Below are 15,238 nucleotides of genomic sequence, written 5' to 3'. Positions count from 1 at the left end.
TTTGATTAAGAGAGAACAAGCTGAATCAGAATGCTAGCAATTTCCATTTGGCTTTACAAAATGGCACACCAATGTGCCAAGAATGCAAAGTGATAGTCATGTGGCTGATCAAATACTGTATTTCACGAGGAGGATACTAAAACTTATTACACTTTCATCAGAGAATCTCAAGAGTTTTACAGGCATTAAATAAATGTGGTCCAGCACTGCACTACTATTTTTCACCATTTTATAGTTGGGGAAGTTAGGCAAAGGGAGGTTAAAGGTGGGATTTTCAAAGACTATTAGCCGAAATCTACTCCCCACTGAAGTGAAACATTAGGTGCTTTTGAAAATCCCACTTTGAGTCTTGCTCACAATTAATCAGGAAGTAATTGGCAGAGATGGATAGAGCCCTGCAAATCTGCAGATATCCGCTTTATAGCCACAGATATCTGCATCCAGACCATGTTTGTCGCTCATGGATCAGATGTGGATACAAATTTTGTATCTGCGCATGGCTCTAGAGATTACAACAGAATCTAGATCTCTTGACTTGGGCTTTTACCACAAAACATTCTTCCTCCTTCAGTATTTTAATTTTTCTTATTAGACAGCTACCTACTGCAATATCTTTTTACTAAGAATATCACTAACTTTTTGAAAGACGATTTTTCCTTCCCCTATGTTTTTCCTGCTGGAACTCCAAAGATACATCACATAGTGATACTTTGATAGCCAAGACAGCTACACTAATTTTTGATAGATAGCACAGTATGTCATTTGTATTTATTGTATATCAGTAGCAAGATGAAAGTGAAGCCCATTTTCTACATTAAAATAACATTTCAACAAGTAAAAACTCACCTGCTGAATTATTTAATCTTTCCGAAGGCACCTTTGGAACTCCTTGTGGATTGTTAAACATGTCAACTAAAGGACTAGTAAATGCTCTAACTGTAGGAGCAGGGGGCACTCTTCCAACCTAAAGACACAAAGTTTTATTAAGATAATGTTATCATAGTAACAAAATGACAGGGACCTCTTAGATTACTTGCAGCACTGAATTCTAAAAGGTAATAACCAAATATTCTTAAATTAGACAAGCTTAAAATTGTGGAAGGTCCCTAGCTGCCCAACTTCTTTGGTGAAAAAAAAAATAAACTTGGAGGAGTCCTCTGCCACTGGACCCACAGGGTGCAAGGACCTTCCTCACAGAACCAGTTGCAGGAGTGGGGCCTAGTTTCTAACATAACTATTCCATTCAGTTACATTGTGGTTGTTATATAGTTCATCAGATATATAATCACTATTATCTTTTCAATCATTTGAAAATAGTAAGTTAGGTTTCTTTTTAATTCAGAAAAAATACTCTTTTGAAGTAAATTATAGTACACTTCGGTGCCCTCTGTTTCGAGTATATTTCAGTATATTAGGACCATTGTATGCTACCAATTTACTTGAGTTTCATTCAGAAACTCAAATGTTTCCAAAAATGGATTTCCCCTACAAATAGGGGTCTGAACATGAGAGCCTATGGCTTCTTTCTCCTGGCAACCCAGAATTCACTGGAGTCAATGGGGCTTTGTGTAGATACAAGAATCTACCTGATGCATCTATTTACTGGACTGAGGCTCCAGTTTGTAACTCATTCCAGAATCATAATTCAGGTTATTTATTATGGCTTTTGAGTCCAAATGTTTTTGTACATGAAGAGATCAGGGAAGTCAATCCAACCTTGAGAACTTGTAACCAATACATACCATACTATTTCTCTCTGTCACTGGTGAAGGTTGTGGAGTTCCTGAGATTGGAGTGGAACCAGGCGTCTTCATATCTTCTATCATATTCATAACTTTTTCTGGCACTTTTGTGGCATCACTACACATTTCCTGCCATCCAGGCAACTTGGAGTTAAGTAAATCTGCACACTGTAACCAATAAAAAAGTTACATAATATGTATCTTTTTTTTTTTTTTGGTTAAACCAACACTTGGATTGTAAAGGGGAATATTCTGCCTTTAATTACATCAGTCCAGACTCAGTGATGTGTATAGGGTTGTACATATGTCAGGGACAACAGAATTTAGCCTAATATAAATACTCTTGCTAGGGAGTCTTTACATACAAATTTAAAGTAATGCTATGTGATAGAAATAACTGCCCTACTGTAAGACTGAGATATTAGAATATTTATTTTGTCAATGCATAGATATTTCAATAATATTTGGTTTCCTGTCATAATTTATTACCACAAGAAGTAATGGATTACTAACTGAAAATACTGCATTGAAAACATTTTTCTATTAAATAAATAAAATTTTCATGAGCTACATAATGCATTTTATATTATTATCTTTATCATTTATGGACCTCAACATACACTAAGGAGATGAGTTTTGCCTCACCTCATTAGACCTATCAGTTTTACCTCACCCGATTAAGCCCTATGAGTGTTTGCATTCATGCCACCTAGATTTCCAGCCACACTGACCTGTTTATGATAGAAGTGCATGTGCTGAGTTAAACTGCAGTGCTTGTCAACCAGAAAACAGAATCTTCTTTTTTCTTCAAGTAGAGCTTCTCTGCAACCTTCAGCAATAAATCTTTGAATATCACTCTGTCGAGAACTCACAGTTTCCAAATACTAAATAATAATAATTAATAAATTAATAATGAATTATGCACAGGCTACTCAAGAGCCTGACTTTTCTTACCCAACCCTACTTATCTAAGCATATCTTGTTCCTTTCTGGAATTATTTTAAGAAATCTAGTAATCTAAATTCCTTTATGTAAAGGAACATGAAGCTTTTGCTTTAAACCTCTCCTTTACATTTCAGATAATTATTTATCCTTACTATGCCCACCAAAATAGACAAAACTGACTGTTTGCCAGTAATCATCCACATATTAGAAGACAAAAACAAAATCCATACAGTGCAGCAGCAAAGGGAAAGAACTTCTAGCCTCCACACAGAACTGAAATAAATCATAAGATTATTTCAGACTAGCAGAAAGTGAGCAGAACAAATCAACTTGTGTATTTTTTTTAAACTTCAGCTGTTATTATCTACTATCTGTCTTTTTTTACCCCACAGGTCCTGTCTCTGGGCTCCCAACACTATAGTCCATCAGTGTCTCACAAATATTAACAAACTTATCCTCACAAAACCACCGTGAAGTATGGAACTATCACTACCTCAATTTATGGCTGGGGAACTGAGTCACCGAGAGATTGAGACCTGACCAAGGTCATCAAGGAAGTCTATGGGAGAGGAGGGAATTAAATTTTGATCTTCTGAATCCCAGTCTAGTATCTTAACCACAAGACAATCCTTCCTCTACTGAACTTAGGTTATTATACAAATAACTAGAAACAGCAGCTAAATATTATGTTCAATATTCTTGGCTAAAATGTCAACTATTTTATAAAGAAAAAACATTGAAAATAGAAGATAAAGAAAAAAATTAAAAGAATAAGTAACATGAAATGAAGACTGAAGGAAGGAAGTGCAAAGAAAACTGCAAATAAACAAGTATTTGTGTATATCTCATACATACAAAACATTTACATTAAAATTTGTACCATTATTTGAAGCAACAGCACAATCTACCTGTTTACTTTCAAAATGTTACTATTTTTTATTTTGCATCAAAATGGCAAGGCTTTTTATAGTATTACCTGTCCTAGTGTTCTTAGTGATAATATATTATGTTTAGCGTAACACCTTTCAGAATGAAGGTTTCCAAAGCACTTCAAAAACTTCAACTGATAGACCAACTACACACAGGTCTAACTTCACCCACTATTGTTACTAAAGGCAACTGTTATATGTACACAGAGGAGTTAAGACCAATCTTTTACAAAGATTACCTGGTGATCTTTAATTAACACAAATAGTCAGTCCTAAGTTTTACGTCTCCCCTTGAAGATGGCAACACAATGTCCCCCAGTAGCATACTGGAACCTCCTGCACCTACTCTGCCACTTGCTGATACCACCTGTGCCACTAGGAACTTGTGTAAAGGGAGTGGGGGTTGGAGACAGAATGGCAGAGAGGGAGTTTGTCAGTGGAAGAAAGGGGAGGGGTGTGTGATGAAGTGAGGCTTCACTAGTCCTGATTTTCTACTGGTAGATGGTCTTCGGCCAACAGCATCACTTAAAAGCTGTCCCCCTGCAGCTTTATGTTATACCAAGACCAGGCGGAACATAAGAACGGCCATATTGGGTCAGATCAAAGGTTGATCTAGCCCAGTATCCTGTCTTCCAACAGTGGCCAATGCCAGATGCCCCAGAGGGAATGAACAGAACAGGTGATCACCAAGTGATCCATCCTGTCACCCATTCACAACTTCTGGAACAGAATCAGGGAACTGTGACTGGCCCTCTGTCAACCTTCCGCCCACCCTCCCCGGCCCCTCATTGTGTCTGAACTTGCTTGGGCACAGTTAAGAATTCAAGCTTGTATGTACTGGAATACATAATAAGTCGCAATTAATTGTGGCCACAAGTAATAGTATTCAGATGTCCTACTATTTGATGTTGATTATAAATCCAGTAGTCAGAAATCCAAATGCCATTACTACAACCCATAATTAATTGCTAGTACACAAATAGAAGCTACATTAAAAACAAAATCCAGGGCTTGATCCTACAAAGAGTAATGCAATCAATGGGACTCCATGTAAGGAGTTTAGGATTGGACCCTAAACCTTAAGGTCAGTTTTTTTTTATTACATATGCTAGTAATCTTCTTAACCCAAAATAACTTGGGAAAAATCAAACGCAACAATAACTGCTTTGAAGTTCTTCTGTCTAACTGTTGCCAAATAACTAATATAGGAATTATTCTATATGATAATTAGAATATTATCATATAGAATAAGGCATAGAAATCAAGGTCAGTTTGCTCTAAAGTGGATTCAGGAGAACTTGAACTAACAGCTGTAAGTTTTCTATTATTGACCAGTTTCCCTAAACTGGATAGAAGAGAAAAGTCAATAAGTAAGAGGAGCGAGTACACTAACCTCAAATTCTTTATTCTCATATTTCATTGCGTTTCTTCCACCTTGACTTTTCCTTTTGATTTTTTTCAGCTCAGCCTGAGATTTTTCCAATGAATCTAACTTGCTTCTGTGTTCTGTTTGGTATCGCTTTAAAGTTGCCTGCAATCAAAGCATTGAAGTATCTTGCAGTGCATGCAACAATACAACTATCAGAGCACTAATGCAGGCAGCTAAGAAATCCACTGTATTGATATGATGGATTAACATTAAAGCTACAAATGTGTCAATTATTTTTCTTCATGTTGGAGAATCTAGTTCAAAACAAAATTCCATTGTTAATTCACTTTCAGGTTTTTCCATTTACAATTAAAATAAATGAAAAATATTACAGAATTTTTTTTAAATTTGGATTTAGATAATATTCTCTAATATATAGTTGTACATTACGGAATAACTTCTAAAATAAACCAAAGAAGTTGAAAACATCCCTCAGTAGTTAAAGATCAAATTCTATGTATGCTCCTTTTGTAAATTATCATTTTAAAAAGGCACAAACAATTGCTATGTCTATGCACAATGCAAATAAATATATGATCTTTCTTTTCTGATATTTAATTCAGTGTACTTACATTCATATATTTTACATCCAGTTCCGTTTTCTTCTCCAGTTCAGATATAATCTCTTTATGAAATTTTTTGAACTTTAAAAGTAAGCAAGTGATAATAGGGTTATTTAAAATTAAAGTAAAACTGTTTTTTTTATTTCAAAAAGGTTAGATAGAGTAAAAAATACTTACACTTTCCTCGAGGCTGTCATTAAGTATCTTGTTTGTGCTTGAAATATCTATAAGGACATGTCCTGTGGATAAATAAACACCCATTTTTCTTGTTTCTTTACAGATGTTTGAAGTTGTCAACACACAGTAGAAGCAGGATGATACTTTTATAATTAACAGTATAAAGTAAACTAAGAATTTAAGCAGGGCACCTTCTTGCAATGGTTAATCATAGCAATCTTATCCTGAACAAAATAATTTTATCTGGCCACAGTTTTACTAAGCAGCTTACACACATGACTTGAATAATCAATAATCTATTATCTATGTGAAAGCAACACTGAACTTGTCTCCATGTTTTCTTGCCTACCCCACTATATGCATGGATCTCCCTCCTTGGACTAGTCAGCAAAGCCACTGTCCTTTCTTCCTTCCTCCTTTAGACAAACTTCTATAACTGCTGTAACTACATGAAATCAGCCAACCAGGGCAAAATCCACAAAGGCTTTGAAGAGAAAACAATCCCTCCCCAAACAAAAACAACCCCCTCCCACAACACCCCCCCAAACAAAACAAATCTTTCTCCCCACACTGCATTTAAGGGATCTGGAACCATCAAGCTGGGGACATAGCTAGCTTATGTAACTGTGTGAACATATTGTTTATACCCTATCTCCCTATCCTCCCTTCATTATTGTTTGCCATGCTCAATTTACGTCTGTCTTAAATGAGGCTGAAGTAGAAACCATATCTTTTGGGGTTGTAAAGCACCTCGTACACAGAGCACAATGGAACCTGCGCTAAATAATGTAAAATATGGGGTGTACAATCTTTTCAAGGAGAAAGATGTGCATCTCCCCCTATTTCTTGGGCTGCCCATGTCTGCCCCATCCCAGCCAGTCTCCATCCCCTGCAGGGATTGCTTCATGGGATTTGGCAAAAGGAGAGAGAAGAATGCTATGGAGACAGCTGAGCTCCAGTCCTTCTGGAAGGAAAGATATCTCCAGTTAGAGGATCCCCTTTGTGCCCAGATCTTGTGGGTGGGAGAGCTTGGCTATTGTTAAGAGGATTTTCATGTATCCGTTTTTCTGGGTCATTAAATCTACCTGACAGAATGCTGTGATTGTTTCTTTGGGTGTTCTCTGTTTGTAGTTAATACAGTGTGCAGGGGTAAATACCATGTGAGGTGAGAGTTGCTATAGTAACTGGTTATTTATATGCAATAACAAAAGTAAATACCATGCAGTTACATAAAAACACTTGTCTGGTAAGTAGACGGCATGAGCAAGCGAGCCTGTTATTTTAGGACTTCAGGAGTGGATGCACTCTCCTGTAGTATTCCTGTTAACAGAACTCCATCATCACAAAGATATTGTAAATGTTAGACTGGTAATCCCAAACAAAAAACTAGATTAAACCGGAGAAAGCCTGTAGACATCTATCAGTAATTTAAAGGGAAAAGAATATTGCTAAAAGAAACTTAAAAACAAGAAATTCAAATTTAAGGTTACAATTAAAACTAAAACTAAATGTTTGAAAACATATAAATGATGGGGGTGGGGAAAAAAGAACTGACAGTACATTTACTTTAAAGGGCATTTAAACTTGCCTGTGCAAATTTCTTTTAAGAACTTACTTCCACTCTGTCTGACAGCATGTGAATTTGCTGCCACAGCAACACACTTAGCTAATGGCTGGCGGCATTGTAAAGATTAATGCAGTAGACCCTGGAGCTCCAAGTACTGACAGCTATCCAACAACATTGGGTGCTGGCTCACTCTCTCATCACCCTTTTACACTCCCTTCCTTTGGGTTTCCCCTCCCACCACAGTGTAAATGCTTAGTAAAACAACCCATTCACCTGGTGCGTCAAGAATGGAAAATCTGACGTGTGAATGTTGTTTTTCTTGTCTGAAACAGCACTCAGGCTGACTGTAAGCCCTCAGTTTTAGGGTCTGAATACTTAGTTAGAAACACATTTTTTCACCCTTATTACAACATGTATCTTGCCAAAATGTATCTTGAAATAAAAAATATTTAAAAAATTACATGTTATTTTAAAAGTTTGCACTGGTTTAGTTTACAAATTTATTTTCTTCATATTTGTATTGGTTACAACATATACAAGTACATTTTTAAATTGATATTTTTAAAGATTAGTGACCATCTGTTGCATAACATTTTTTCCTCTTTTAAGCAAATTCAACCAAAGCGAATCCTTGTATTCTTCACTGCCGATATAAAACCAGTTTCATCCTAGAATCCCCTCATTGCTACCAGTAATCCAGCAGCACTCATATGTACTAGCTGACCCATTTCATTTCCTGTTTCATGTTTTGAGTCAACATTTCGAGCACAAACCCATAGTAAGTGCACTGAGATCTAATAAGATGTAAATTATAGGCCAAAATCTACCTCTGGTATAAATCTGGAGTACCTCCACTGACTTCAGAATTTGGCCCTGTGTTGTTAAAGGGCACTTTAAAAAGAATTTTGCATATTTTTAGATTATCATCAATATAGATTAAAATAATTTGAAAGTCAATGGGAATTAGGTTCCTAAGTGCCTAAGCAACTTTTGATGACTTAGGCACTGGAATGTTGAGCAAAGCAGCACCTTTAAAAATCTAGGATTTATGGATATTTACATGGGGAAAAAATATGGACTCTAACTGCTCACATGTAGTTGCCCCATTTTCTTAGTACTGCAGGTGAAAATTGGTAAAGTTAAAAGCAATTATATTTACTGAACACGTGCCGAGTGCTCCACAGGAGACAGAGGAAGACATAATCCCTACCTCAAAAAATGTACAACAGTACCTTTTACCAGAGTATCTCAAACTGTTTCACAAAAAGGAAACAATCTTTTCCCCATTTTATAGGTGGGGGAACTGAATCACCAAATGTAGTTGTACTCTGAAAACTGACAAGTCAGAATGGCACTACCATGCTCATTTGTGAATCATATGTGCTTGATGTACAATTACTTCTGATAACTCATCTTGGCCTTTGAGAATCAAGCTGGCCACTTTCCATCTCATTCCCTTAGTAACACCTGTGCAATCCCATTCCCATCACATAGGTTTACAGAAGTGCAGTGAACTGGAACTCAGTAAACAATTCTCTTGATGAAACACAAAATGGAATAGAATCCCATTAACTTAATCTTAGCTGTGTTGGTTCTGCAAAGCTAACATGAAAAACACTTATTTATTTCAGTAAAGCAAATAGATATGACTCTATGCACAAAAAGAAAAAAAAATCTGAATCATTTGTACTTAGTTTTCAGAGTAAACCTGCACTTTAAAGAAACTTTCTTAGAAGAGACAGATGGAGCCTCACTTTCAGAGCCTATGGATGAACACACTCCTCTTTAGGGCTGGTCTACACACTGTTTTTGTACCATTAAACAAACTGATTTAGTTAAAATGCAATCCCCTGGTGTGGTCACACATATTTAATATTTGATTTAAAAATTTGTATATGATATTAGCTTATGTTAATTGTTCTTAATATGAAAATTAGTTCAATCGAAAGACAAAAATAGAACATTTTTAATGCTAAAGAGCCTACCTATAAACAAATACTCATATTATGCAAACTATGTAAACCACTTGAACATGCTTTGAAAATGTCCAATGGCTACACCAGAATTAATGAACACATTCTGTATGTCACTTACTGAGGAGAACACAAGTATTATTTCTATTAAAGGCAGATTGTTCTGGAAACACTTCAAGACCACATCAGTAATATTTTCCAGTATGTTGGGAGTGGTCTTCAAGTACCTAAATTATTTCACTCATCCATCTCCTGTTGTCTCATCCATGGCAGTTTTAGTTCCTTAAATATGAAGCACCTCACCACTTTCATTTCATTAGGCATGTAAAGAAGAGGCTGAGTCTAAGTCATAGGCTACAATGGGAGACAACAAAATTGACAAGTATTTTTAGGTCCAATTTATATTAGGATGGGTCTGTTCTATAGATTACTCTATGTCCAAGTGGAAGAATTTTATGGTGAAAGAAAGCTTGAACGTAAAGTCCTTTGAAGCCATTAGTCCCCCAAAATGTGGATAGGATAATAGGGTGCATCAAAGAAATATAACTAAACAAACAAATGTATTATTAACTGTGTTAAGTTTGTCTCCCTTTCAAAGGAAAGATTTATTGCATGAAGATGGTGTGACCAAAAGGACCCCTGTATTCAACAGCAGAGCATTGCAAAGCGCCCAAAGTTATAGGGTGGTTGGTGACACACCCCTCATTGGTCTGGACTGCACCCCAGAATGTGACAGAGGGTTCAGTGCACAAGAACCATTCTTTGAAAGAGGCTAAGAGGTTGAATTTAACCACAATGGAGTTTAACATGGACGCAGGGCCGGCTCCAGGCATCAGCCGAGCAAGCTGGTGCTTGGGGCGGCAGCTTGTAGGAGGCAGCATTCTGCCCAATCCTAGGGCAGCACGGTTCCACTCCGGCCGTCCTGTAGGGGGCAGCGGCGTGGAGGATGGGAGCGCCCTGCAGCTAGTCCAGCAGGGCAGTCCTCGTCCTTCCCTCCCCACTGACCGGAGTTGTGTGGAGCCCTCCCAGCAGGGGGCACGGTGGGAGGGGCCGCGTGGCAGTGCCCTGCTGAAGCCCTGGCCACCCCCCTTCTCTCTCTCCCCCCCGCTCCCTCCTCCTCCTCCTGCTAGCCGGGGCACATCTGCAGGGCAGGGAGTCCCCCTGCACCCTGGCTCCGGCCGTGTTGCAGGTTTGGTTTTTTTTTTTGCTTTGCTGTTTTGGCCACCGCAGGGATTTTTTTTTTTTTTTATTTTTGCTTGGGGCGGCCAGAAAGCCAGAGCCCGCCCTGCATGGACGAATAAAATGAAAAGGAAAAATAAAGCAGCATGAAAAACTGTTTGCAAAAAGACTAACTGCATTTAGCGCCTAATAGAACTGGCCCTAGTGTGACTTTAATTAAAAAGAAATAAAGAATATTTGTGGAATTAACTTCAAGAGTGCATATGAATCAGTAAGACTAGTCAAGCCTGCCCTTCTGGCATTAATGCACTTGAGATAACAAGTGAAGAGTAGCCAATCAGTATTTCATGTTATAAAACAGCACTGACGTATGAACATTCAGTGCTATTCTATAAAGGTGACCGCGGAGTGTAAGAAAAAAAATGTGAAACCCATATGAAAGGTGGTGGTGGTGAAGAGATATTATCAATACAGTCATAGAGACTATATCTGAAGATCAATATGAATATTGGATCAAATTCCAAAAAGTATCACCTTCAGTAGATAGTCCTATTGTTTGGATAGTTGGACTCCAACCTGTGCAGAGGTTAAAAAAAATTGGAAACCCCAGACTAAAGAATCCGAGGATAGCCATGTTAGTCTGTATCACAAAAACAACAAGGAATCCGGTGGCACCTTAAAGACTAACAGATTTATTTGGGCATAAGCTTTCGTGGGTAAAAACCCCACTTCTTAGAATTTCACATCAAACTACTTTAAAAAAAGGTTACAATTAAGTCAGGTTTGGCTTAAAAACATAGGTTTTGTAAAAATAAGTTTTCACAAAGACTAAGACCAATAGAAACATTGCCATGACTTAAACAACCAACCAAAAATTTTCCAATGAGAACAGTTTAAACCCTGCAAAAAACAAAAATCAGTAGTTGAAACCCATATTATGCTACATCTTGCTAATGTATTAAATGATAGGAGATGGACTAGAAACTATTAAAAAAGTGACATTGACCAGTCTGCTCTCACTTTGCAAGTGGAGAGAAATGTAAAAATTAAATTAGACTCTGATCTTGTAAAGACTTACCCACACACTTAACTCACGGCAAGTAGTTCTACTGAAGTCAATGGAACTACTCACAGTGTATAAAGTTAAGCATATTTGTAAATTTTCACACAATCTGAGCATTATATTTTTAAAACTGCTTTCAGTTTTAGTGCTTGAAGTTGTTATATTTGTTTTTCAAAAATATTTACATTTGAACCTGGCAGTGTCCTTTGAAATCAAATAGCAGCACATAGTAAAGTTACTTTCCAAATAAAGCAATCAAAAGAAATAGCTCTTATGTTCAAGAGGCAGACAAAAGTGTCTATTTATAAGAAAAAGCTAATCTGCGGAGGTGCTTGAGGTAAGTACAACTGAGACAAATACTGAAAGTGCATTACAAGGTTGCTGGTTAAAAATACATTTTAGTGTCCAATGTATCTTTAAAAGTTGTATTCAATAATGGAATAAAAGTTTAAAAGTTTAACTTTCCAAAAAGTAGAAGTGCCAGTAAGCAACTGGAATTAAGAATCAAAGCCCTTAATCCTAGAACTGGATCCACAACTATAATTCCATTAGCGTTGCCAACCCTCCAGGATTGCCCGGGAGTCCCCAGGAATTAAAGATTAATCTTTAATTAAAGATTATGTCATGTGATGAAATCTCCAGGAATACATCCAACCAAAATTCCATGTGGCCAAGGGGAGACCCATTGAACCAATGGACTACATGTTAACAGACCCTACTGCAGAATGAGGGCCATAGTTTAGCTTATAATGATGCCGGTCACAAGGGGGATGGCCCCTTATGGGGAAATGGGTCCTAGTTCCCCCCTGTGACAACCTATTTGCTTCCACAGGTGGAGGAAATGAATTGAATCGTGTGACATATGGTCATGTGACAAAGCCAGGCCTCTAGGGGTTAGAAAAAGAGAGACCTGAGGCTGTGGATGATCAAAAGTGAGACAGGCAGAGAGCTGGAACAGAGAAGTGACCCCTTGTGAAGGGGGGGCTGGTCCAGGCACAACCCAGTTGGAAACTGGTGCAAAGAAAGTGCCAGGGAGCAGCAAGGCTCCTGCAGAGACGCTGAAAAACCAAGAGAGCACCTGAAGAGCAGCAGAGGAGGTTGCCCCCTGACCTCTTTGAACCACAGAGAGTTGGAAAAGCAGGCAAAGGCTGAGGGAAGAATTCCAGGTAGAAGTGCCTACGAATGGCTGCTTGACTTATTTTGGGATTTTGAGAATGGTCTGAATTGTTTTGAACTTTAATAAATCAGACCCCCAAGAAGGAAAGTACTTACTACACTTGTGAAAGCTTTTTGTGAGTTATTGATGAATCCAAGAGAGCAGAGTAAGGGAGGTTGCTGCAGAGCCATGGGATTGAGACGGGGGGAGGGGGGAGACACTCTAGAAATTACCAACCCTCTTACAGTGCCATTTTCATAATCAACAACAAAAAAGTTCTCATTTTTATCAAAGTAAACTTACTAATGTGCTGAAGCATTTTCAGGAATTGCCCTTTAAGTCTTTAATTTTGGCAAAATTACAATAAATTAAAATGGAGTCAAATACAGAAGCCTTACTATCCTTTTCATTCAATGCAAACTGGTATATATAACTATTTCATTACAAATAAAATCCAAAATGTTTTAAATATTTGGAAATCTCATTGTATTTGATTCAGAAGACAAGATCCACAACCTTCTTAACTCCATCAGGACCTGGAAGATGCCTAGGACTAAGCATATTGGCTTAATGTCCAGACAAAGCTACAGTACCAAACAGCAAGTTAAGCAGAATTGTAACAGCTACTGTCACTAATTTTGTGGGTAGGGTTCCAGTGTTACTAGGAGGCTGCTATTCTCGTCTCTCTCCACAGAGCTTAATTCTTGATTCAGGTGAGTAAAAGGCTGATCCTCCACATTAGACCCCTCCCCCCGCCAATAAATTCTTCTAGCAAAAGGGAGGAGTAACCCATTCGCTCATGCACGGATACACGCCTTTTCATATGCCTGATTTGACCAAACTCTCAATATCTTTAACAAAAACAGAAGTACAACTGTTTTTACAATTTTTTGTTTTTTGGCTGTCTTGAGGAATTTGCACACTTCTAAGGGTAGGTCTACACTGCAATTAACAACCCACAGCTGGCTCATGCCAGTTGGCTCTGGCTCATGGGGCTAACGGGCTGTTTAACTGAGGTGTAGACATTTAGGCTTGAGCTCCAGCCTCAGCTCTGGGACCCTCCCACCACGCAGGATCCTAGAGCCTGAATGTCTATACCACAGTTAAACAGCCTCTTGGCCTGAGCCCTGCAAGCCTGATGCAGCTGACATAGGCCAGCCAGGAGTGTCTAATGGCACTGTAGACCTAACTTAAAAGACTGAAGGGGACTAGACAAAGGGTATGTCTTCACTGCAAAATTGACTTATCTACTCTCTAGTTACTTCTCTTGAGGTAGCCTAGCTTGAGTGAGAGTGGCCACACAGCAAAATAACACTGGAGTTGCTGTGTCCTCACACACACCACACAGGTATGATTGACTATACTGATTCTAACCACTACTCTAGCAATTAGACTACACATTGCTCTAAGAGTTATGAATGCAGCCAAGGATTCCTGATACCCCAAATTCTTCTGCTGTTTCTCAAATTGTTGTGACACACACTTTGCCAGTGGGCTACACATCTACTCTAAAGCCTGATCCCAACAGGGGACCACAACCTACTTCTGCTATCAGTTACTCCTGTAGTTAAAGTGGAAGTGGCTGTAGATTTGAAGGCCCTGTGTACAAGCCCTGATGATGACCATGTGGGGGCGGGGGGGGAGGGAAACAATATGTCATGACCGAGTATCCTAATGTATCTGCCTTAAAGAGCAGAATTAAAGTTGCATAACTAACCTTAATTCTGGCTTTTTTTTTTAGTTCTGAGTGCTTTGACTTTGCAACTTTAATGTTCTCTTAACATTTAAGGATACGTGTACACAGCTGCTGGGAGCAAGTCCTGCAGCCTAGGTTGACAAGCTTTTGTTTGCAGGGTTTATGCTAGCATAACACCAACAGACCCCGGTCATCGGCATTGAACCTGGGATCTCTGGAGCTTAGTACATGAGCCTCTACCGCAGGGGTCGGCAACCTCTGGCACGTGGCTCACCAGGGTAAGCACCCTGGCGGGCTGGGCCAGTTTGTTTACCTGCTGTGTCCGCAGGTTCGGCTGCGGGAAGTGGTGCAGGCCGAGGGATGTGCTGGCCGCGGCTTCCCACCGCCCGCATTGGCCTGGGACGGTGAACCGTGGCTGGTGGGAGCCACGATCGGCCCAACCCTCCGGACGCGGTAAGTAAACAAACTGGCCCGGCCCGCCAGGGTGCTTACCCTGGTGAGCCGCGTGCCAGAGGTTGCCGACCCCTGCTCTATCACCTGAGCTAAAAGCTAACTGGTTGTTACCTTAGGCTGTAGAGCAGACTCATTAATCTCTTTCTCTCTCTCTTTATGTAGTCTTGGTGCCACTAGATGGGGCAGAACACCACATCCAGGAAGTGTGTAGGTTACACTAGCATGCTAAAAACAACCATGTAAATATTCTGACTCAGGCTGTGACGCATAGGGAGGAATGTGGGGTTCAGAGTCCAAGTTCCAGCCGGAGCCTGAACATCAAAACTACCTCTGCAAAGCTATTTCTAACACACTAGCCTGAGATCT

General features: G+C 39.0%; 1 protein-coding gene across 2 annotated transcripts in view; it reads right to left on the bottom strand.

Annotated features, from left to right (window-relative positions):
* BAIAP2L1 (BAR/IMD domain containing adaptor protein 2 like 1) overlaps nucleotides 1-15,238 on the bottom strand; it is a 67,133-nt gene that overhangs the window by 16,849 nt on the left and 35,046 nt on the right. For both annotated transcript variants that reach the window (XM_034782972.1, XM_034782971.1), the window contains exons 4-9: nucleotides 5,786-5,847; nucleotides 5,618-5,689; nucleotides 5,010-5,147; nucleotides 2,474-2,626; nucleotides 1,743-1,910; nucleotides 847-964 (exon numbers count right to left, since the gene is read on the bottom strand). In XM_034782972.1, coding sequence (XP_034638863.1) covers nucleotides 847-964; nucleotides 1,743-1,910; nucleotides 2,474-2,626; nucleotides 5,010-5,147; nucleotides 5,618-5,689; nucleotides 5,786-5,847 — 711 coding nt within the window. The remainder of the gene's footprint in view (nucleotides 1-846; nucleotides 965-1,742; nucleotides 1,911-2,473; nucleotides 2,627-5,009; nucleotides 5,148-5,617; nucleotides 5,690-5,785; nucleotides 5,848-15,238) is intronic.

This window comes from Trachemys scripta, chromosome 10 (assembly GCF_013100865.1).
Source record: "Trachemys scripta elegans isolate TJP31775 chromosome 10, CAS_Tse_1.0, whole genome shotgun sequence".
NCBI classification, from domain to species: Eukaryota; Metazoa; Chordata; order Testudines; family Emydidae; genus Trachemys; species Trachemys scripta.
This window is presented reverse-complemented; position numbering and strand designations above follow the sequence as displayed.